Here is a 22,074-nt window from a genome sequence, read left to right on the forward strand (position 1 = left end):
GACCCCGTGGCTCCCCCAATCCCTGCAGCAGAGGTAGAACAGGTTTCCAAAGAGAAGACCCCAACTGCTTGGTTCTTTGCAAGCTCTGACAAGGTCTTTCTCTCTCAACACACTCCTAGGACCACCCTGAGGCCCTGCGTGGGCCCTGCCCAGAGCTGACTCTGGCCCTACTCCAGCTCACACCTGCCAGTGGCATGAAGTCCACTGCACCCAAGGGGTGTCCTACCAAAGCCGACATCTCCTCACTAGGCCAGACTGCCAGTACCCAGTGTCCTTGCCCCAACGGTTCTGTGCCCACTCTGGGAACTGCATAGCCCTCCCCCAGGGTCCCAGCTTCCGTGAGCACACGGGCCACCAATGTGGACACCTCTGACCCCAAAGGGAGTACAGAAGGGACAGGGATGGCTGTCCTCAGGGGTGGGGCAGCCAGAGCTTGGACGTGCAGCTTGGGAGGCCCCTGGGGGTAAGGGTTGGCGGGAGAGAAGCGAGCACAGTGGGGCAGGCCCCTCCTGCCGCTCAGAACCCAGATGTCCAAGGATTCGGATTTCCTCGCTGGCCCTTTGACAGGGTGATTGGCAAGGTGGCAGGATAGATGTGCTGGTTTAGCAGATGCCTTTAAATACATGCTTAGCATCTGAGTCCCTTGGGGGCCCAGGAACTGTCAGGACCCAGAGAAAATGTGGCAATGCCAATGCCGGTACAGAACACACAGAAATCCAGATTGACTGCTGGGGACCCTGATGTCATGGCGGATGAGACTCAGCCACTTCCTGTCAGACAGGGAATACCTGTGTGCAGGAGGGAGAAGTGCTGCACCTGCAGCAGTAGCCGGGCCGGTTCTCCACAGGGAGGGCCCAGCCATTGCCAGAGCCTGGGCAGAGAAGAGGACAGGCGAGCAAAGGGCCCACCTGAGGCTGAGTTGGGGTCTCTGGCCTGCGAGCCCCACCCCAGTCTCCCCCATGTGTGTGGACCTGCTTGGTCCCCTCTGCAGCCGGGCCCCAGGGCTCAGTCAAGAAGCAGGCCTGGCCTGCCAGGCCCCACCAGCACCAGAGGACTGAGAAGATGCCAAGAGGGTATAGTGGCTCTGTGGAGCCAGCAGCCTGGCCCCGTTCATCTGCCTCTCTGTCCTTCTACACAGCCCGGCCACACCTATGCAGCTCCGGGCCCTGCCGGAACGGGGGCACGTGCAAGGAGGCAGGCGGCGAGTACCACTGCAGCTGCCCCTACCGCTTCACCGGGAGGCACTGTGAGATCGGTGCGGCCCCCAGGGGCAGGGGGGAGGGCAGGAGCAACGGGCCAGCCCTGAGCTGGGGCCCCTGCCAGCTGTGGGTCTGCTTCTCATGAAGAGGCCCCAGCTCTGGGATGTTGGGGAACCTGGGAGGGGCGGTGGGCTGCGACCCTTGACCTGGCTTCTGCTTCCAGGGAAGCCAGACTCATGCGCCTCTGGCCCCTGTCACAACGGCGGCACCTGCTTCCACTACATTGGCAAATACAAATGTGACTGCCCCCCAGGCTTCTCCGGGCGGCACTGCGAGATAGGTAAGGTGGGTGGGAGGCCAGACCAGGGCGGCCGGGGGAACCCTCTCTGCAGATGTGAAAACAGGCCCGTGGGCAGGGCTGGTCCAGGCCCTGGAGGCGCAGGAGGTGGAGCTGGGCGCAGGAGGCAGGACGCCCCATGCAGTCCCGAGCCTTCAGGGAAGACATAGTGGCCAGGACCCTCCTGCATTCTGGCAGCCCCCTCCCCCTGCTTCCGGAGCCCGTGTGTGAATGGGGGCACCTGCGAGGACCGAGGCACGGGTTTCTTCTGCCACTGCCAAGCAGGGTACACGGGACGCCGGTGCCAGGCAGGTGAGAGGGCCGGGGGGCCAAGTGGGGAGCATGGGATTTCTTGCTAATCCCTGCAGAGCTAAGCAGGGCAGGGATGGGAAGAAGGAAACACACATCACAGCAACCAGGCCCCAGAAGTCAAGGCACCTTTCCCTGGCGAAGGGCAGTGTGGGAGCAGGACGTCTCTGGGCCCTGCAGCCGGGTTGGGCAGAGGGCAGAGCGGTGGGGAGGGGCCGGGAAGGCACAGGACTGTGCGAGATAGGCTGCTGTGCCTTGCAGAGGTGGACTGCGGCCCCCCAGAGGAGGTGAAGCACGCCACACTGCGCTTCAACGGCACGCGGCTGGGCGCCGTGGCCCTGTATGCATGTGACCGCGGCTACAGCCTGAGCGCCCCCAGCCGCATCCGGGTCTGTCAGCCACATGGTGTCTGGAGTGAGCCTCCGCAGTGCCTTGGTGATTCTGCGGGCCCTTGGGGTGGGGAAGGTGGGGCCCACACCCTCCTCACCCTGCCCGTGTGGAGGAGCACAGAGGCTGCAGGCCCAAGCAAGGATGCCCAGCTCTGACCTGGTCCTGCCCCTTCTCCCCTCAGTCTCCTGTCTGTGAATATGGACCGTGGGGTGACAGAGGTGATGATCACAGTCAACTTTGCTCTGGACCATTCACTAAAGGCTTCCCTGTCCTCAGAGCAGCCCGGAGCAGGGGGTCAAACACCCAAATACCCACTCTGCAGATGCAGTAGCTGAGGCCAAGAGGTAGCCCAGGGGCAGAGTCCTAAAGAGCCAGACACAGGTTCAGGACCCACCTCCTACTCCTGGCCCCTTGAAGACTTGTGGAATCAAAACAAGATACCCCTACCCCCTGCAGCCATTTGAGGAGTGCATTGCCACCGAGGTCCCACCCTGCTCTGGCTTGGGAGCTGGGGGTGCACAGCCTAGAGACAAGGCCCCCCTGACCGAAGCCCCTGGAGAAGTAGGGCCATTAACACCCTACAGGTGCATCACATTACACCAGAGGAGTCCAAACTGTCCATCAGAAAGTCTGTGTGATGTGAGCTAGTTTTATGAAGTAAGGATTTTAAAACAAGCTTAGGAACAGTGGGTGACAGCACCCAGATTTGAGTGGGGCACATAAGCACATCACTGTCCCCCACATGCCCCGCAAAGCCAAGGCCAACCTGCGTGGCCTCACTCGGGTGAAGGGTTCTGGGAACACCTGGCTCCAAGCATCCCTCCTTTCCTTCTGGGCTTTAAGCCCCAGGGTGAGCTCCTGACTGTCTTGGAGACCACCCCCCTCCCAGTGCTACTTCCCCTCCTATATGTTGCCAGATGAAAAGCCGATATCCTCAGATAATATGAGCAACCAGCCAGGATATCAAGACACCTGAAAAGTACAATTGTCTCAAAAAAACAATAATAAAAGTCCAGAAAATATGTACGATTGGAAGCAGAATTGCAGAAGACAGACTTTAACACAGGAGTTCAAGACCAGCAAAGGCAACATAGGGAGACCTCATCTCTACAAAAAATTTTTAAAATTAGCCGGGGAAACTGACATTAATACCAATGTTAGAAAAGAAAAAAATTTCAAACTTGATTAATTAAATGTCTGACTTGAGAAGTTAGGAAGAAAAATACCAAATGATGCTGAAAAAAGTAGAAGGAAAGAGGAATAAAGGTAAAAGCCACAATTAATGAAGTAGAGATCAAAGATACAAAAGAAAGGACAAGCCAAAATTAGTTCTTTGAAAAGCCTAATAAAGTCAGGAGTTCGAGACCAGCCTGGCCAACATAGTGAAACCCCATCTCTACTAAAATACAAAAATTAGCCAGGCGTGGTGGCGGGCACCTGCAGTCCCAGCCACTTGGGAACCTGAGACAGGAGAATCGCTTGAACCGGGGAGGTGGAGTTTGTGGTGAGCCACAATCATGCCACTGTACTCCAGCCTGGGCAACAAGAGTGAAACTCCGTCTCAAAAAAAAAAAAAGGAAACAAAAAAAAAAGGAAAAAAGTCTAGAACCAACCCAAAGACCCAGCCAATGAGAATGGGTGAAGTATGATGTAACCACACTGTGGAATGTTACTCAGTAGTGAAAATCTATGAACCACAGTGACCTGTGATGTGGAGTTCTCTTCTGCGTATAATGCTGAGAGAAGACAATATATATCATGATGTACTATGAATAAAGTTCCTAAACAACAAAAACACAGTCATTATTGTTTAGGCAATTTATAAAACTTTTAAAGCTAATTTTAATTATTTTACGCCAGAAAACCTGATTTTTAAAAGATAAGGAAATGATAAACCCAGAAATATTTATCACAGGGGAAGAGGAGGGTGCAAGGTCAGATGAACCCATTCACCATTCTGGCTGCCAGGGCGGATGCTAGTGCCAGATGTCACTAAGTCACTACTGTTTATTTACTTTTTAAGCATGAAATTAAACTTTAAAAAAATAAACATTTAAATTCAGGAGCACAACTCCCACTTTAAAAGAAACCTGTGGTGAATCGTTTAGAACTAAGACTGGTCCCGGAGGTACTGGTTTCATAGGTGACTATTATACATTGAAATGGCAAGATGGGACATGAGACATTTTCTGCCAAACCCCTGAGGCCTTTGTCCTGTCGGCCTGAACCACTGGAATTAAGTCCCACAGCGTCTTCTGTGATCCCTGGGGTGGTTGTGAGCCTGCCCTGTCACTTCATAGGCACAGCCAGGCACTGAGCCCCAGGCCCACTGCCCTGCTCCGACTCCAAGGATATCCAGCCCTGGTCTCTGGCCTTTCCAAACACTGATGATGTATCATCGAATTCTCTTGGGCCCCTCAGAACTAGTTTATGTGCATCTTAATTTGGCTTCATTGTGGCCACATTGCTTTACTCTTGGACTCTCTCCTCTCAGAAATTGATGAGTGCCGGTCTCAGCCGTGCCTGCATGGGGGCTCTTGCCAGGACCACGTCGCTGGGTACCTGTGCCTCTGCAGCACAGGCTACGAGGGCACCCACTGCGAGCTGGGTAAGAGGGGCCCTGGCCCTGCTGGGGTGGCAGCTCCAGCACACTGGCCATGTGCCTGAGGCAGTGGGTCCCCTGGAGAGGTCTCTGGATGGCTGGGGTGGCCACTGCATGCTCTCTCGGACCCCTGCCAGCTCTGACATCCAAGACAAAGATTTACAAACATCCCTTCCTGCACCTCCCCAGGGGAGACTGAGAGCCCAGCTGAGAAGTGCTGGCCTGGGCTCAGGGCGCAGAGAAGGTGGGTGTCACAGAGGGCAGGTCACAGCCTCTGACACCTGGTCAGTGCTGCCAGCCAGTGGAGGGAGGGGAGGCCTGCCCCGTGAGCCCTGCACACCCTTGTACCATGCTAGGGCTCTTAAGCCTGAGAAAGAAACGCAGGCTCCAGGGAGGGCAGGCCCAGGGAGCCGTGCCCAGTCGTGGCCTTGGGGAGCCTCCCACTGCAGAGTGGCCTGGAGGAAGGCATGGCCTGGAGGTGGGGCTTTGCCAGCAGGCAGTGGAGGTGGCATGCCTCCCGAGGAGGGGCGGGTGTGGGGCTGATGGAAGAAAGCGCACATGTCCCAAGTAGTTACTCCCAGTTGGGGAAGGGGTGACCAAAGCCCCCGGGAATGCACAGAATCCTGGGGGCACGTAGGCGCCTCGGACCTAAGCCAGCAACACCCTTGACACCCCTTCTCTGTGCAGAGAGGGATGAGTGCCGAGCTCACCTCTGCAGAAATGGAGGCTCCTGCAGGAACCTCCCGGGGGCCTATGTCTGCCAGTGCCCTGCAGGCTTCGTTGGAGTCCACTGTGAGACAGGTAGGGGCTCCCTCCAGTGGGCCCCACATGCAGAGCCTGGGCCTCTGGAAGATCAGAGAGGAGGTGGAGCATCCCCACATTCCCTGCTGGGCAGACCACCTGGGGAGAGGGACCCCCAGGGCTGCGGCCACCTTGGGAGGGAGGGGTGGAGGTGAGGGTGCTGGGGAGGTCTGAGGGGAGGGACCTGCCCACTGCCCCTCTCTCCTGGCCTCTGCCCCTAGACTCCTCCTTTCCCTTCTTCCCGCTGTCCTCTCCTCCCTCCCCCAGACTCCCCCCTTGCGGCTTGGGCCCACTCTCTGGGTGTTCTCCAGAGGTGGACGCCTGCGACTCCAGCCCCTGCCAGCACGGAGGCCGGTGTGAGAGTGGCGGCGGGGCCTACCTGTGCGTCTGCCCAGAGGGCTTCTTCGGCTACCACTGCGAGACAGGTAGGGCGGCAGGCCCGCCTGCTCCCCGCGCTCTGCCCACCGTCTGGGAAGGCCCCTTCTCAGGCTGCAGGCCAGTGGCCCTCTGCCTGTCTCCCTTGGTCCCATGATGGTGCCTTCTAAACATCCCCATCTCCTGTGCTCACCCCACCCCCCGACACCCCTCTTCACCCAGGGACACGCCCAGGGGTGGGGCCTCACATCACACACAGGCCCTGCTGCCCTCGGACAGGCCAAGCTCATTGCACACCCAGGTCCGGCCCATCGCTGTGTTTCTCTCTGGAACGTTCTCCCTAATCAGCCCCCAGTGGGATACCTCCTGATGAGGCCTCCCTGACCAGTGACCTCCCCTCTTCAAGCAGGACTGTCACTCTGGTGGTGACCTGGCCTGTCCTGGTCCAGTGTCTCATCCCGTCAGCCGGACTGGCTGAGGGAGGTCTGAGCACTCAGCTGTGGAGGGTGGAGGGGCTGCTGGGTTGGGCCCCACAGGGCAGTGGAGGTGACAGAACCGAAGGGAGGCAGTAGCTGTCCTGTGCCCCCCTCCCCTCCACACCCACACAGGAGGGACCCAGTGCCCCAGGAACAAGGGCGTGGCTGGAGCGGGGGCCCCTGGCCATACCCCAACACACACTGCTGCTTTTTCTCCCCTCAGCGAGTGACCCCTGCTTCTCCAGCCCCTGTGGGGGCCGTGGCTACTGCCTGGCCAGCAACGGCTCCCATAGCTGCACCTGCAAAGTGGGCTACACGGGCAAGGACTGTGCCAAAGGTGGGTGGCGAGGGCGCCTCTAGTGAGGGAGCCATGAGGGGGTCCCCTCACCCCAGAGGGCCCAACGGTCCCCAAGGGCAGAGCATCTGGCCGCTGCTTGCCCAGGCCCCTTCCCTGAGGAACAGGGAGGGGATAAAATCCCCCGGTGGGCTTGAAACACTGTCACACATGCAAAAGTGTGACCCTCCTGGAGGTACGTGGCCGGGGACAAAGAAGGACTCTGCCAGCGATGGCTGTGTTAGGCCCAAGAGCCGGACCCGGCTGAGCCGCCGATGGGAGCCAGGCGTGCACGGTTGACAGCTGACCAGTCCCCTCCCCTTGTTTTGACCCAAACCCTGAAGAGCTCTTCCCACCGACGGCCCTCAAGATGGAGAGAGTGGAGGAGAGTGGGGTCTCCATCTCCTGGAACCCGCCCGACGGCCCAGCCGCGAGGCAGATGCTTGATGGCTACGCGGTCACCTACGTCTCCTCCGATGGCTCCTACCGCCGCACGGACTTTGTGGACAGGACCCGCTCCTCGCACCAGCTCCGGGCCCTGGCGGCCGGCAGGGCCTACAACATCTCCGTCTTCTCAGTCAAGCGCAACACTAACAACAAGAATGACATCAGCAGGCCTGCCGTGCTGCTGGCCCGCACGCGTGAGTATCCCCAAGCCTGGCCGTCCCCGCCCAGCCCCTGCCCCTCAAGGGCAGCGCTGGCCCCAGGCACCTGCAGGGCGGCTGTCGTGCCGTCCACCTCCCTAGTTCTCCCAGCAGCAAGACAGCCGAGCTGGGGGTTAGAGGCACCGCCCTGCCGCAGACAGAGCACTGGGGAGACGGAGCTGTTCGGGAGGGGCCTCGGGTCCACAAGATACAAGCGTGGGATTGGGGCGCATAGAATAGAGCCAAGAGTGGGAGCAGCACAACCCCCAGGCGTGGCGCTAGGAAGTGGGACTGGGGAGGAATGGGGCCTTCCCAAAAAGGTCCCTGGAAGAAGCCAGTGTGGGAGACAGGGGCCGCGGGGGCAGGCTTGGATGGGCTGAGACTCTGGGGTGCTCTGAAGGCCTGGGGAGAGTTTGAGGGGCACCTGCTCACAGGGATATGTAGCACCGGGATGTGCTAAGAAGAGGTATCCGTGGCTAATCGGGAAGAGCCATGGGGCAGGCCCTAGATGGAAGGACAGACCCAGAGCCTCCACCTGGAGCTGGCACCGAAAGCTGTGACCAGATGTGACCCCTGAAGAGTCCTAGGGAGGAGCCCCCTGAGAGCCTGAGCCGCCAAGAGAGCAGGGGAGGCCCGGGTTGTGCACAGCCTCGGGGGTTGTTGCCACATCAAGGAGCAGGAGATGCTGAGCGCGCTAGGGAAGGCGTCAGGGCTTAGCTGGCTTGTGTGCTGCTGGGAGGGATTCCGGGAGGAGAAGGGAGCCCCAGAACACGGCCGTGGACAGACAGGGGCAGGGCCAGTAGAAAGCAGAGGCTGGCCCTCCACTGAGCGCAGCCGCATCAGCTAGAGCATGGGGGATCTTGGTACAGGCTGGGCAGGAACCAAGGTGGGGTGCAGGGCCATGGGGCCATGGGACTCTCACCCAGCACACCTGTGGCTTTCAGACACAGGAACAAGAATGGGGAAGGGGTGCTAGAGGCTCGAGGAAAGAGGAAAAGGTGCTCGGAGCACGGACTGCTGCAAAGTGGCGTGATGGGTGGGTGGGTGGCCGGGAATTCATTGAGGCCTGAGCACCTGGCAGGGCCCCGCGGGGCGGCCATGTGAGTTCGGTGAAACCTACGGGTAGCGTGGTGGGAAGGCAGAGAGGAGCTCGGCGGCTGTCACAGGAGGAAGGCCTCCTGGCCACACCTGAGCCCCAGCTTGGGGCCAATGCCAAGGGCATTGAGGGACAGGCGGAGGCATCCAGGGCAGCTCGAGCCCACCCAGGGGCCCACAGGGGCCTGTCCTGCAGGAGGTGACCACCAAGGAGCTGGAATTCCCAACACAGCAACGACACAGAGCACACCTCAGCCAGTGGGGAGCCTGGATGCACGTGCGGGTGGCACCGAGCGGTGTCAAGAGGAGCTTCCAGGGACTGAGTAGGGGAGGCTCGCCTGGGCTGTTTTAGGAAGAAGCACCTGCGAGGCTGCCCCATGTGAGGTCTGCCCTGGGAAGGTATCTGGAGTGAAGGCGGAGCCCGCCGTGCCCGCTGCAGAGTGGGGGCTCCAGCCAGTGGTGGGTGGAAGGGACCACTGTTCACAGACTGGGGTGCTGAGTTGCCGGGAGCCACGCGCTGCCCTCTGGGCTCTGCCTGGCGCATCAGCAGTGGCACTGGAGCTTTGGAGGAGACTGGCCGGGCGGGAAGTGGCCCCTGCCCTGCAGTCGCTGGGAGCTCTGTGCGTCCATCCCTCTGTGCGTCCAACCCTCTGTGCGTCCAACCCTCTGTGCGTCCATCCCTCTGTGCGTCCATCCCTCTGTGCGTCCATCCCTCTGTGCGTCCATCCTCCTCGGACGGCGTCACCCAGACCGGGCCCAGATGTGTGCTGTCAGACCAAAATAGTCGACTGGCGCAGAAAAGAGGGGAGGTCCGGGTCACTCATGTCCAGAGGGACTCCGGCCCATCCCCCGCCATGTCACCGCCACATCTAAATGGAGGTTAAGACCCCTGCCTCTGGTAAAGCGGGATGGCCCACAGCGGGCTCCACAGCCATCAGCCCTGGAGGCCAGGGCCTGGGCGTCCCACTCAGCCCGAGGCCCTGAGTAGCTGATGGGACACCCTCTCCAGGATCTCTCTGTGGCCCCCAGCACCCTCCCAAGCCTGGTCTCATCTTGAGCCCCTGCCCTCCCCCAGGAGCAAGGAGGGGCCAGCACCTGCTAAGTAGCCCATTCCCCCTAGGACCCCGCCCTGTGGAAGGCTTCGAGGTCACCAATGTGACGGCCAGCACCATCTCGGTGCAGTGGGCCCTGCACAGGATCCACCATGCCACCGTCAGTGGGGTCCGCGTGTCCATCCGCCACCCTGAGGCCCTCAGAGACCAGGCCACTGATGTGGAGAGGAGTGTGGACAGGTTCACCTTTGGGTGAGAGGGGACACCCGGAGCATGGGGCTGGGGCGAGGGCAGGGGTGGGGGCTCGGGGACACGGGGCCCAGGTCTCGGGCACATTCTCCGTGTGTGGACTGTGCACCTGCCGCTCCTCACCCGGGTGGAGGCAAAGGTCTCTCGGGTGAGCCAGCCTCTGACCCTGGAGGCCTCACTCCTGCCTCACCTCATCAGAGCTGCCAAGAGAGGATACACCTTCGTAGTGTTTCAAAGTGTCCATAAAGAGCAGGAAAAGCTCTGGAAACCCGGGAGCACGCCTTCCACACAGATCATGAGAGTGACTTGGCCCCTCAGAGAGCAGCGGCCAGCGAGGGGAGATAGTAACAGCCCCGAGCTCTCCCAGGAGTCCCACAGTGGACCCCTGTGATTTGGGCACCAACCAGAGAGAAAGCTTCCGATTCGTGCTCAGCACAGGCAGGGGTGCCGGGAAAGACCGGAGAGCGAGTGGGAAGGAAGATGCCAGCCAGCAGCTTCCTGGGGCTGGGGCAGCATTGGCCTCACGTTGCCCTGTGGTTTCCTGAGAATTTACATCAACTCACCTGCGCCGAGGGGCATCGGGCCTGCCTGTCCCCCGTTCCCGCACAGCGACCACTTCCCCCTTCTCTGGCCTGTCCCATCTGAACACCAGCCCTCTGACAATACTGTAGTGGCCCCAGGCGCACCCGATCCTCCGCCGCTTCCCAGACTATGTATGGGCCGGCTTCCCATCCTAGGAGCACACGGCTCTGAGGGCTGTGAGTGTGCCCCTCCTGGAGGTTGCCTGGGCCACCAGCAGCAGGACGACCTCCCGCCGGTCACCTCCTGACTGGGGGAGCTGCAGTCTGGCAGCTGAGTCACACACAGGTCCCAGATGTCCTTGTTCTCTCTTCGTCACCTCCTGCCCACAGGGCTCTGCTGCCTGGGAGGAGGTACACCATCCAGCTGACCACCCTCAGTGGGCTCAGGGGAGAGGAGCACCCCACGGAGAGCCTGGCCACCGCGCCAACACACGTGTGGACCCGTGAGTAGAGCGGCGCGGCCCCTGGCACACGAAAGGCCGTCTTCTAGAAGCTCTGGCTTCCTTCCAGCCTCCCCTAGTCCTCTCCAAAGTGTCCCAACACCAGAAACCCAGCCCTGGCCTCCCGGACGTCTCTTCTGCTGGGGCCATTGAGCAGGGGCCACTGGGCAGGAGCCATTGGGCTGCGCTGGGCCCTTGTGCTGGGACAGCTCTCCAGGGCAGTCTCCATCTCTAAAGGCTCTTGGTAGCTCCTCAGCATGAAGTTCCTACTGGGCACTGACCAGAGGGTCAGAGGAACTCACTGGGCCAGAGATACCCACGCTGTCCAGGGCCCTTGCACCTTGCAACCAGCCCCCTCTAGCTAAGCTCCTGGTGTCACTAGGCCCACACCCCCTCCCCAGTGCATGGGAGGGGCGAGAGCACAGTCAGCACACAGGGGAGGGACGGTGAACCGGGCAGAGGGGAGGCTGCAGCTCCCTCCGTGAGGAACAGAGGCTTGAGCAGGCCCCTGCCCACCTGTGCACTCGGATGCTGCCCGCCTGGGAAGGCACAGGAAAGGCTGGTGGGGTAGGGGAGTCTGCCCAGGGCTCTGCGCAGCCAGGCTCAGGGGAACCGACAGTGCTGCAGGGAGGGCGCCAGCTGATGGGACAGGGCCTGGGGGCTTCACAGGGTGAATCCTAACCCGAGGGGAGGGTGGCATCGGGGGCCTGCAGGCCTCTTGGTTGGGAGATGCTGCCGTGCGTGCTAGCCCACACCCCGCCTCGGTGCTGTGCCGTTCTCCATAATAAAGAACCTGGCTTCCAGCAAGGCTGCGGCAGCCCCTGTCAGGTTCTCAAACTGTGTTCTCACCAGACGACCCTGTGGGCACCCCCTCACCTCTCCCTGCTCCTGCCTCGTCCAGGGCCCCTGCCTCCAGCAAACCTGACGGCCGCCCGAGTCACGGCCACCTCTGCCCACGTGGTCTGGGATGCCCCGACTCCAGGCAGCTTGCTGGAGGCTTATGTCATCAATGTGACCACCAGCCAGAGCACCAAGAGCCGCTACGTCCCCAATGGGAAGCTGGCGTCCTACACAGTGCGCGACCTGCTGCCGGGACGGCGGTACCAGCTCTCCGTGACGGCCGTGCAGGGCACGGAGCTCGGGCCACTGCACAGCGAGCCCGCCCACCTCTACATCATCACCTGTGAGTGCCGCAGGCCCTGCGGGTGGGTGGGGCAGTGTTTGCCAGCTCTCCACCCTGTTCAGGACTGACCTGGCCCTGCAGGGGCCTGGGATGCCAGGCGGACAGCCTAGAAACAGGACCGTGTTAGCAGGGGGGGAGTCTGTGTATGAAAGGCGAGGCTTTTCAAACCCACGAGGAAAGGAAGGACTCATGGGCGCATGGCACCAACAACTGGAATAACAAGCACGTGGAGCCTCAGCCTGTGCCGGACCCCCCCACCCCCCCGCGGATCCCAGACAGGCTGAGCATCACCTGAAAACGGGTGCCGAGGGTGGCAGCGAGGAGGACGCCCCCGGAAGTGGCCGTGCAGCCCAGGCCTGACCCATGAGGGGCCGCTGGACACAAACAAAGGGCCAGGAGGCCACGGGCAGGGGCCTGCAAGGAGCAGGAATGCTGGGGCGCAGAGGCACAGCCGCTCGGAGTGGGGACAGAGGCTCTGAAGGGCTCAGGTCTGCTCCCAAGTGCAGAGGTGGCCCTTCCAGTCTCCACCAGGGTCCTGAATGCCCCACTTAGGTCTTCCAAGTTCACAGAAGGAGCTGTGGGAAAATGCAGGAGCAGAACAGAGAGAGAAGAGAGAGACGGAAACAAGCAGGGAGGAGTAGCCACGGTCGGACAGAGCAGAGCAGGGGGCGGCTCCCCAGGGAAAAGGGGGCTCCGACCCCAGGCTCCTCCCCAACCCGTGAGGCTGTGCTGGGGACACGAAGTACATGAGCTTGGCGAGTTCTCAGACCCAATCCTGCCACCCCCACCAGCTTGGGGCCAAGCCCACCAGCCAGGTGGAAGGGGCAGGCTGGGACCTCCGTGAGCTGGCCTCAGTGTGAGAGGGAAGGGGGGCTCACAGGGAAGGAGGACCCAGCCTAGGAGGCTGAAGGACACTGTTAGGGTGACAGGTTGCGCCCTCACTCTCAGGGCACATGCTGGGGTGGGGACTCCCAGCTGAAGTGTCCCATCCGGAGGCCAACTGGGGAGAACAAGTGTGTCTCCAGGGCAGCCTGGGACCTGAGTCCTAGCTGGAAGGCCCAGCCCCTTTTGAGTGACAGGGGCAGGGGCCTACACTCAGCCCCTACCTCACGACTCCCAGGCCAGTGCATGCCTTTGTCGTGGCTGTGGGTGGCTTCTCCTCAGAAGCGATGTGGCGGGTGGGCTGGAAGGGAACCCAGGGCATCTGGGGAAGCCGCAAGCACTTTGAATGACCACAGCTCACTCACACACCCCCCTTCCCTTCTCCAAGCACAGCTGAGTGTGAGGGGCACCTCCCATGCCACAGGGGCAGGGACAGGAGCAGAGGGCAGCCCCAGACCAGCCCCTTCCTCCTGCCTGCCCCGCAGCCCCCAGGGATGGCGCTGATAGACGCTGGCACCAGGGAGGACACCACCCTCGGGTGCTCAGGAACAGACCGCCCCCGGCGCGCCTGCCGGAGCTGCGCCTGCTGAATGACCACAGCGCCCCCGAGACCCCCACCCAGCCCCCCAGGTACATGCCCCACCTGTCGGCCCCATCGCCCGAGGCAGCGCTCGGACAGTGGTGACCCTTCCACCCTCTCCGCAGGTTCTCGGAGCTTGTGGACGGCAGAGGAAGAGTGAGCGCCAGGTTCGGCAGCTCACCCAGCAAAGCAGCCACCGTGAGATCACGTGAGTGCCGGGGCCTCCCCACCCACCTCAGTGGCCAACCCTCATCCTCGCTGCCACTCTCACCAGCCCCTGCCCCCTACATGATGAGCCCGCCCCCACTGCCCAGCGCAGTCTCCAGCCAGGGACGCATGCATCTCCATGGCGGCAGGGGCGGCTCGTGAGGGCCTCACGTCAGTGTGTGGGCTGGAGGCACAGGCTGCTGGCAGGGCACGCGAGAGAAGATAAACATTTTAGAAGCAGGTCTGAGACGTTACAGCAGCTTTGTTTGCCAAAGTAGGGCTCTGAGCTTTGTTTTAGTAAGCCATGGGCAGGAGGCCATGAGGGTCTAACCTGCCACTCGGAGTGTGGTCCAGCAAATCCTCCGCCACTGTCCTGGCAAGATCTTCCCGGCGGCAGCAAGGCCGATGGGGGGCCCAGGTGCCTTGGCCCCTTCCCACCCGCTTTACCGGGCGAGGGCTGCTCCGGGAATCTGCCTGCGATTCTGACACAGAAGCCCTGAGATATGCTGGCAGGAGTGAGGCAGGCACCACCCTGCCCTAGAGGGCACCTCTCTGGCCCTTGCCTCTCACCTGGAAGGCCAGGTGCTCATCCTCCTGGAATCCCCCAGCAGAGCCGAGTCACCAGTTTAATGAACACGTTCTGAACAAAAACTCCCCAGGCAGGGGAGGGAGGGGACGCAGCAGGGAGACTGGCAAGGAGGGACCAGAGCCCTGGGGTCACTGCCGCATGGCGAGCGGGGGAGAGAGCCCTGGCAAGGTGTCTGGGGAGAGGGCAGGCAGCTGCCCGGGACGCCCAGTGGTGGGCAGGTGAGATCTGGAGTACAGAGCGGGGGCCCGTTGTACTTGCAGGTATGGAAGCAGATATCAAATGCCCAAGGGTGCGGTTGAGAACCCTGCATAGAAGTGATGCAATTGGGGGCAAGGGCATGGGGAAGGTCAGCAGAGGCTGAGGGCAGATCAGGGAGAGCAGGGGGTGCCGTAGCCCTCCAAGAAGCAGGGGGTGGAAGGAGAGGAATGCAGAATTTGACCCTAAGAAGAAAGCAACCGCATCAGCCATGAGGATGGGGCCTCTCGGCATGCTCACTGCTGGCTGCCCCTGAAGCAGCTCTGAGGGGCCCTGCAAGTGGAAAGCCCAGCCCCTCCAGAGGGTCAGCAGGAGCGCAAGGGCCAGCCCTTCAGGGGAGACAGTGCTGGGGCTGACAGGCACCGGGCCATGCAGGGAGCCTGGTCCCCACCAGGGACATCCGTGCTCCCTAAGGTATAGAAGCACTCAAAAGGGTGGCCCCAGGACCATCCGGGTCAAAAGGGTGGCCCCAGGAGCATCCGGGTGCAAAGCAGCTGCACCATGTGGTCACCGCCTGGCTTCTCCTAGAACCCACAGCCTCAGCGCAGCTCGAGCACACCGAGGAAGCCCCCAAGCAGGTCAGCCTGGCCCTCCAGCTCCCTGAACATGGCAACAAGGACCTCGGGAGTAAGTTGGCAGTGCTGGTGGGGACTTTGGGACTGACTGCTCTCAGGGGCCTTAGAGGCTGCAGGCAGGAGGGACCATCCACAGTGAGGAACCTAAGGGGAGGCTGAGCACCAGGCACCCTAGCGTGGGAAGATGGGGGGAAGCTACCACCCAAGCAGTGGGACCCCATCGACGGGAACAGGCCAGGGGGCAAGACCCACCCAAACCACCCAGGGTCTGAGCTAGAGAGACTGGCTTTGCCGCTGCCTCCCCTCCCCTCCCCTCCCCTCCTTCGCCTCCACATGCAACAGAGCCCACCCCAGCCCCTGCCTCTGGGCCCCACACCCCTCGCTTCTCCGAAGAGGAGCAGGTGGAGTCAGGAGGGGAAGGGAGCAGCCACTGGGCGAGCCCCAGCTCGAGGACCAGCTGGGCCCTGTGGACACTCAGGTTATGCAGGACCTGAACTGTCTCCTAGTCCGGGGCTCTGCCTCGTGAGAATTGAGGCCAGCACGTCCCTGCGGGGCGCCGAGCATCTGCTCAGCACCTGCAGTAAGAGTTCCCGGAAGCTCACGAGGCAGCTCCCCTTTAGGCAGCACTAATGCATGTGTGTTCCTCAGCCTGAGTCAGACTCTGCCTTTCTCTGGGCTTTAATCCTTGGGGGCTGTGTCCTCTATGGACAGTTCTCCTAGCACCCGGTGACCTGTCCTCCCCTGAGTCACACCACAGACTGAGATTGGGATCACCCCTCAACCCAGCTCCAAAGAAGGCCTAGTACTTGGTAAAGGTGTGAGCCACTGAGCATGGTCTCACCAGCAAGGCCCTGCCCTCAGCTTCTCAAGGACATCTGTACACATCAAGGGCACCTGCAGTGCCAGAGGGTGCGTTTGCAAGTGGCAGTTTCGCTGAACGCTAAGTTCACATTCCCCCCTCACCATATGAGGTCCGGACTCGCTGCTAGCCCCTGTGAGCACCAGGAGGACTGGCTTGTGCATCCGACGCAGTGAGTGAAGGATTCTCTTAATTAAGGTGTGGACCTTTAAGGGAACTAAAACGAACCTTTCATCAGATGGTTCGCATTGTGTCCCACCCTTTAAATACCAGGTGTTCATCTCCTAGAACTCAGAACTTAGAGGGGCACGTGTTACTCCCCTGGGTCTCTTTGGCAGGAGAGATTCAAGATGACCCCCAGGCTGGCCCCGAGGTCACTGCACTCATGTGTTTGCCGGCATGAGATGCTCATGCTCTGGTGGGTGCAAAATGATTTTAAGTGATAACATGAAAAGTCGAACCTTTAACAGCCCCTCGATGTGCAAAGCTAGTCATGATCTTTGATTCATGTTGCACTCTCACACTAGCTACCTTTCATTTAATTAGTCTTTGAATAATGACTTTAAATCAAGAACCCGACCCATACACTTGAATGTGAACAACACCTTCTATCTGTTTTGCCGTCATACTCCCTGTTCTCTCCCCTCGGTTAACCATGATCCTGAACTTGGTGCTTAGAATTCCTTTGTTTTCTTCAGAGTGGAAGGTGAGGAAACATATTTTTTCGGACATATATGTGTGGCAGAACAATAAGTGAGTTTTCTTTGCGAGATAATTATCTTGCCGTGTGTGATCGTTAGACCTGTGTTTTCACTCCGCATTCTCGGACGGAGGTTGGCCCATGCGGTCTGGGCGGCTGTGGCTTGTTCACACCCACTGTTGAGCACAGAGTCCACTGAGTGAATTGACCGGCTTTTCTCCCTTCTCTGTGCAGAGAACACGTAGGTTGTGTTTGGTATGAGCGGTGCTGCAGTGGATGTTCCTGTACAGGTTTTCCAGTACGTGTGTGAGAGTGGAAGTGCTGGATCTAGGATGAGGATGTGTGAACGCCCGAATTACACGAGAACACTAAGTCATTTTCTAAGAGGCGATAGCAGTCTGCTCTTCCTCCAGCAGTGATGAAGATAAGCAGTGAATCCAGTCTCTCTAGAACTAGGTTTTGCCAGGTTTGCAGATCCTGCAGGCAGAACGGGTGTGATGCAACCCCTGGGATCTGGGTTTGCACCTCCTGAGCACTGATGTGACTGAGCCTGTCTTCCTGGGCATCCACCAAAGGTGTCTGCTTCTGTGAAATGCCTGATCACACCTTTTGACTTTTTGTTGGGTTATTTGTACTCTTCGCTTCTGTGAAATGCCTGGTCACGCCTTTTGACTTTTTGTTGGGTTATTTATACTCTTCTTATTCATCTGTCAAAATTCTTACATGTTTTGATCCTTTGTCAGCTCTGTGTTCTGCAGTTATCTTCTTCCAGCCTCTGGCTTGTCCTTCCCTATTCTTGGTGGTATTTCTTTTTTTTTTTTTTTTTGAGACGGAGTCTTGCTCTGTCGCCCAGGCTGGGGTGCAGTGGCCGGATCTCAGCTCACTGCAAGCTCCGCCTCCCGGGTTTACGCCATTCTCCTGCCTCAGCCTCCCGAGTAGCTGGGACTACAGGCGCCCGCCACCTCGCCCGGCTAGTTTTTTGTATTTTTTTTTAGTAGAGACGGGATTTCACCATGTTAGCCAGGATGGTCTCGATCTCCTGACCTTGTGATCCACCCGTCTCGGCCTCCCAAAGTGCTGGGATTACAGGCTTGAGCCACCACGCCCGGCCTGGTGGTATTTCTTAATAGAGAAAAGTTCATAATCAAATTTATCAAGCATTAGTGGTTAACAACTTGGGGGCCTTCTTTAAAAAGTATCCTTCCCCACACCAAAGTTAGAAGGTTATTCATGTATATTTTTTTCTCAAAGATTGAAAGTTTTGCTTTTGACATGTAAGTCATTAATCTATCTGAGTAGACTGTGTGTGGGAGAGAAACTGGGCTGCAATTTCATTTTTTTATGCATATGGGTAAACTGGATTTTTCATCTCTTCATGCTAAAAAGTCCCTTTTTCCCCCACTGTCAGTATCAAAATTCCACATATAAAAGTAGAATTCTGGCTGTGTCAGTTTGATACTCCTATGCCAATACTGCCCTGTGTTCACTCTAACTTTGTAAGTTCTGGAACTGACTGGGAAAATTCCTGTTCTTTACTCTTCATCTTCAGAAGTATCATCGCTACCCTTGGCCTTTTTTCTTCCACATGTACACCTTCAAATCTTCCAGCCACACTCAGTGGAAAAGGCCTTTGAGATAATGACTGAGTGTGCACTGAATCCATTGACCATTTTTGTGAAAACTGACATCTTTAGGATAATAAGTCTGTATCCATGGACATGGGATATCTCTCCATATATGACATTATGACTTAATATCTTTCAGTAAAGTTTTATATGGAATTCAGATTTATTCCTAGATATTTTATAGTTTGATACTATTATATAGTTTGATACTAGTATACACTTTAAAAAATTACTTTTCCTGATTATTTATTACTGGAGTATAGATATTTATTTGACCTTTGCATATTGACCTTATAGCCAACCATCTTGCCAAACTCTCCTATTCTTGTCATCCATTCTTTGGGGTTTTCTATATATGTAATCATATCCTTTTTTTTTTTTTTTTTTTTTGAGACGGAGTCTCGCTCTGTCGCCCAGGCTGGAGTACAGTGGCGGGATCTCAGCTCACTGCAAGCTCCGCCTCCCGGGTTCACACCATTCTCCTGCCTCAGCCTCCTGAGTAGCTGGGACTACAGGCGCCCACAACCGCGCCCGGCTAGTTTTTTTTTTTTGTATTTTTAGTAGAGACAGGGTTTCACCATGTTAGCCAGGATGGTCTCGATCTCCTGACCTCGTGATCCGCCCGTCTCGGCCTCCCAAAGTGCTGGGATTACAGGCTTGAGCCACTGCGCCCGGCCTATAATCATATCCTTTTAAAGGTTGTTTGCCTTTTAAAACTCAGACCTGCTCACACCTGTAATCCCAGCACTTTGGGAGGCCTAGGCAGATGAATCACTTGAGGCCAGGAAGGAGTTCAAGACTAGCCTGGCCAACATGACGAAACCTGTTTCTACTAAAAATACAAAAATTAGCCGGGCATGGTGGCGCATGCCTGTAATCCCAGCTACTCAGGAGGTTGAGGCATAAGAATCCCTTGAACCTGGGAGGCAGAGGTTTCAGTGAGCTGTGATCACGCCACTGCACTCTAGCCTGGGTGGCAGCACAAGACCCTGTCTCAAACATATAAAAATAAATTAAAACCCAGACCTACAACTCACCTGATTTTTGTATAAAGTAGCAGCTAGTTCTTTTTCTTACGCAGACTCATTATCTCCCCACAGCTCTGCAGTGCCAGCTGTGCTGTCAGTCTGGTGTTCACGTATGCACGGGTCCGTTTCTGGGTTCACTCCTCTGTTCTGTTGTTTTACCTTCTTTGAGCCAATAGCAACTACTTAATGATGGCAGCTTTGGTGCTACTTGCTATGCTAGGGGCCCGGAGTCCTCCCAACTTGACCGTTAAGAGCGTCTCACCTGTTCTCAGTCTTTTGCTTGCCTATGAAAGTTTAGGATCAGCTTGTCAAGTTCCACAAAGCACTTGTTGGGACTTTAAATGACCAAACCTCTGAGGCCCTGTGTGCCTGTAAAAATTCTTGTTAGCCTGCACATCTGAAGGACAGTTTGGATGGATCTAAAATTCTGGGTTTGAATTCCCTTCTTGTTCATTTCTTCAAATATTAGTTCATTGTCATCTGTGTCCAGTATCGCTGTCACCGTTGTTAACTGTTATTTCCGGGTAGGATAATCTCATTCTCCCTGGAAGCTGTTAGACTTTATTTTTCTCAAGAAAAGGAGGATTCCCCAGGGAGTCCCATGTATCCCCTAAAGCACAATTAACACTCCTGATTGGTGTTTCCTCACCAAGCAACTATCCAAGTCAGGGCTGCACCTCAAGCCCGAGCGAGAATCTCATGGAGAGGAGGCAGGTTCTCGAGATTGTAGCTGGTCGTCCTAGAGGTTTGGAGGGGCAGAAGCAAAGGAGTGGGTGCTGAAACTAGTCAGATTATTCCTGTTTTCCCCAACTTCTCGCCCCAGCAGGGCTCTTGGACTAGCTTGGTTTTATCCCCCTAGATAGCTGCACCAGTGGTTTGGGTGGCCGCCACCCAGAAAGACAGGCAGTTGCCTTCCCCATATAATACCAGGCAAGGGCAGAGCGTAAGCTGCTTTGCTCTGTAATTTATCCTCAGGGTGCAGCCACATCCCTGTTCCCCAACCCATTCAAAGCAGCCTTCTCTCTGTTTTTGTTTATGTGTGAGTGTGTGACCATAAACCCAGGATTTAGTGGTGATGTCTGCACGGGACAAGGCTGCGGTGGGCAGCTCTCTGGTGACCTCCCATCGTGTGGCTGCATGAGCTGCAGGCATAGGGCCCAGCAGCCCAAGAATGGTGCAAGTGTCTGTCACAGTCTCTGTAGCCACAGCTGTCCCACACATGGCAGGTAAGCACTGATGATACTACCTTGTGGATTCTAAATACCCCTGCACATAGCCACATTCTGTAGGGTTTCTGTTAAGATGTCGCTGGACAGTTGTGTACACTGACTAAAATTCATGTAGAATTGCAAGGGACCCAGAATAACAAAACAATTCTGAAAAAGAGGAAAAAAGTAGGAGGATTTGCACCTCCTAATGTTGGAAGTTGCTACAAAGCAATGGTAATGCGCTCAGTGTGGTAATGGATTAAGGATAGGCATTTAGATCCGTGGAAAAGAACTGAGAGTCCAGGGCCGGGCACGGTGGCTCACACCTGTAATCCCAGCACTTTGGGAGGCCAAGACGGGCGGATCACGAGGTCAAGAGATTGAGACCACAGTGAAACCCCGTCTCTACTTAAAATACAAAAAATTAGCCAGGCGTGGTGGCGGGCGCCTGTAGTCCCAGCTACTTGGGAGGCTGAGGCAGGAGAATGGCGTGAACCCCGGAGGTGAAGGTTGCAGTGAGCCGAGATCACACCACTGCACTCCAGCCTGGGTGACAGAGCGAGACTCCATCTCAAAAAAAAAAAAAGAATTGAGAGTCCGGAAATAAACCACACATCGGTGGCCAACTGACTTCGACAAGGGGACCAAGACCATTCAATGTGGAAAGAATAGTCTTCTCAGCAAATAGTGCTGGGACAGCTGGATATCCACATGCAAAAGAATGAGGCCGGACCCCTCATACCATATACCTCATAACACAAATTAACACAAATTGACCAACAACCTAAATGTTAGGAGCTAAAACCAAAACTCTTAGAAGAAAACACAGGAGTAAATCTTCATGACCTTGGATCATAGGGGTCCTTAGGCTTAACAATAACAGTATAAGCAACAACAAAAATCTGTGTATAAACTGCGCTTCATCAAAACTTAAAACTTCTGTGCCTCAAAGGATGCCATCAAGGAAGTGACATGACAGCCTGCGAGTGAAGGAAACGTTCAAATCACACCCGATCAGAGACCCATATCCAAAATAAAGAGCTCTGACAACTGAACAATAAAAAGACAACCCAATGTAAACACAGGCAAATCATACCTGATAAGAGACCTGTATCTAAAAGAGCTCTGACAACTGAACAATAAAAAGACAAACAACCCAATTCAAACATGGGCAAAGGACCTAAAGGGACACTTCTGCAAGGAAGATATGCAAATGGCCAGCAAACACACTGAAAAGATCATTGACATCATTAGACAGGAGGGAAATGCAAATCAAAACCACTAGGATGGCGGGAATTAAAAAGTCAGATAATAATAAGCATTGGTGAGAACATGGAGAGATCAGAACTGTCTCACTGCTGGTGGGACTGTGAAGTGTGCAGATGCTTTTGGGGAAGAAAAAAACAGTCTGGCAATTCCTTAAATGATTAAACCAATAGTTACCATATGTCCCAGTAATTCCACTCCTAGGTATATACCCAAGAGAAATGAAAACCGAT

At 57.0% G+C, this 22,074-nt stretch overlaps 1 protein-coding gene across 7 annotated transcripts in view; it reads left to right on the forward strand.

Moving 5' to 3' along the window:
• SNED1 (sushi, nidogen and EGF like domains 1) overlaps window positions 1-22,074 on the forward strand; it is a 90,290-nt gene that overhangs the window by 51,523 nt on the left and 16,693 nt on the right. For 6 of the 7 annotated variants that reach the window (XR_013402277.1, XR_013402278.1, XR_013402279.1 and 3 more), the window contains 15 exons: window positions 1,139-1,255; window positions 1,423-1,539; window positions 1,735-1,848; window positions 2,107-2,280; window positions 4,730-4,843; window positions 5,525-5,638; window positions 5,950-6,063; window positions 6,713-6,826; window positions 7,168-7,464; window positions 9,683-9,866; window positions 10,775-10,887; window positions 11,786-12,067; window positions 13,435-13,579; window positions 13,655-13,737; window positions 15,109-15,207. Coding sequence is in view for 3 of the 7 variants with exons in the window: in XM_015111534.3 (XP_014967020.2) it covers window positions 1,139-1,255; window positions 1,423-1,539; window positions 1,735-1,848; window positions 2,107-2,280; window positions 4,730-4,843; window positions 5,525-5,638; window positions 5,950-6,063; window positions 6,713-6,826; window positions 7,168-7,464; window positions 9,683-9,866; window positions 10,775-10,887; window positions 11,786-12,067; window positions 13,435-13,579; window positions 13,655-13,737; window positions 15,109-15,207 (2,181 nt within the window). In the remaining 4 variants the exon portion in view is untranslated. The remainder of the gene's footprint in view (window positions 1-1,138; window positions 1,256-1,422; window positions 1,540-1,734; window positions 1,849-2,106; window positions 2,281-4,729; window positions 4,844-5,524; window positions 5,639-5,949; window positions 6,064-6,712; window positions 6,827-7,167; window positions 7,465-9,682; window positions 9,867-10,774; window positions 10,888-11,785; window positions 12,068-13,434; window positions 13,580-13,654; window positions 13,738-15,108; window positions 15,208-22,074) is intronic. The other variant, XR_013402280.1, reaches the window with a different exon arrangement.

This window comes from Macaca mulatta, chromosome 12 (assembly GCF_049350105.2).
Source record: "Macaca mulatta isolate MMU2019108-1 chromosome 12, T2T-MMU8v2.0, whole genome shotgun sequence".
NCBI lineage: Eukaryota > Metazoa > Chordata > Mammalia > Primates > Cercopithecidae > Macaca > Macaca mulatta.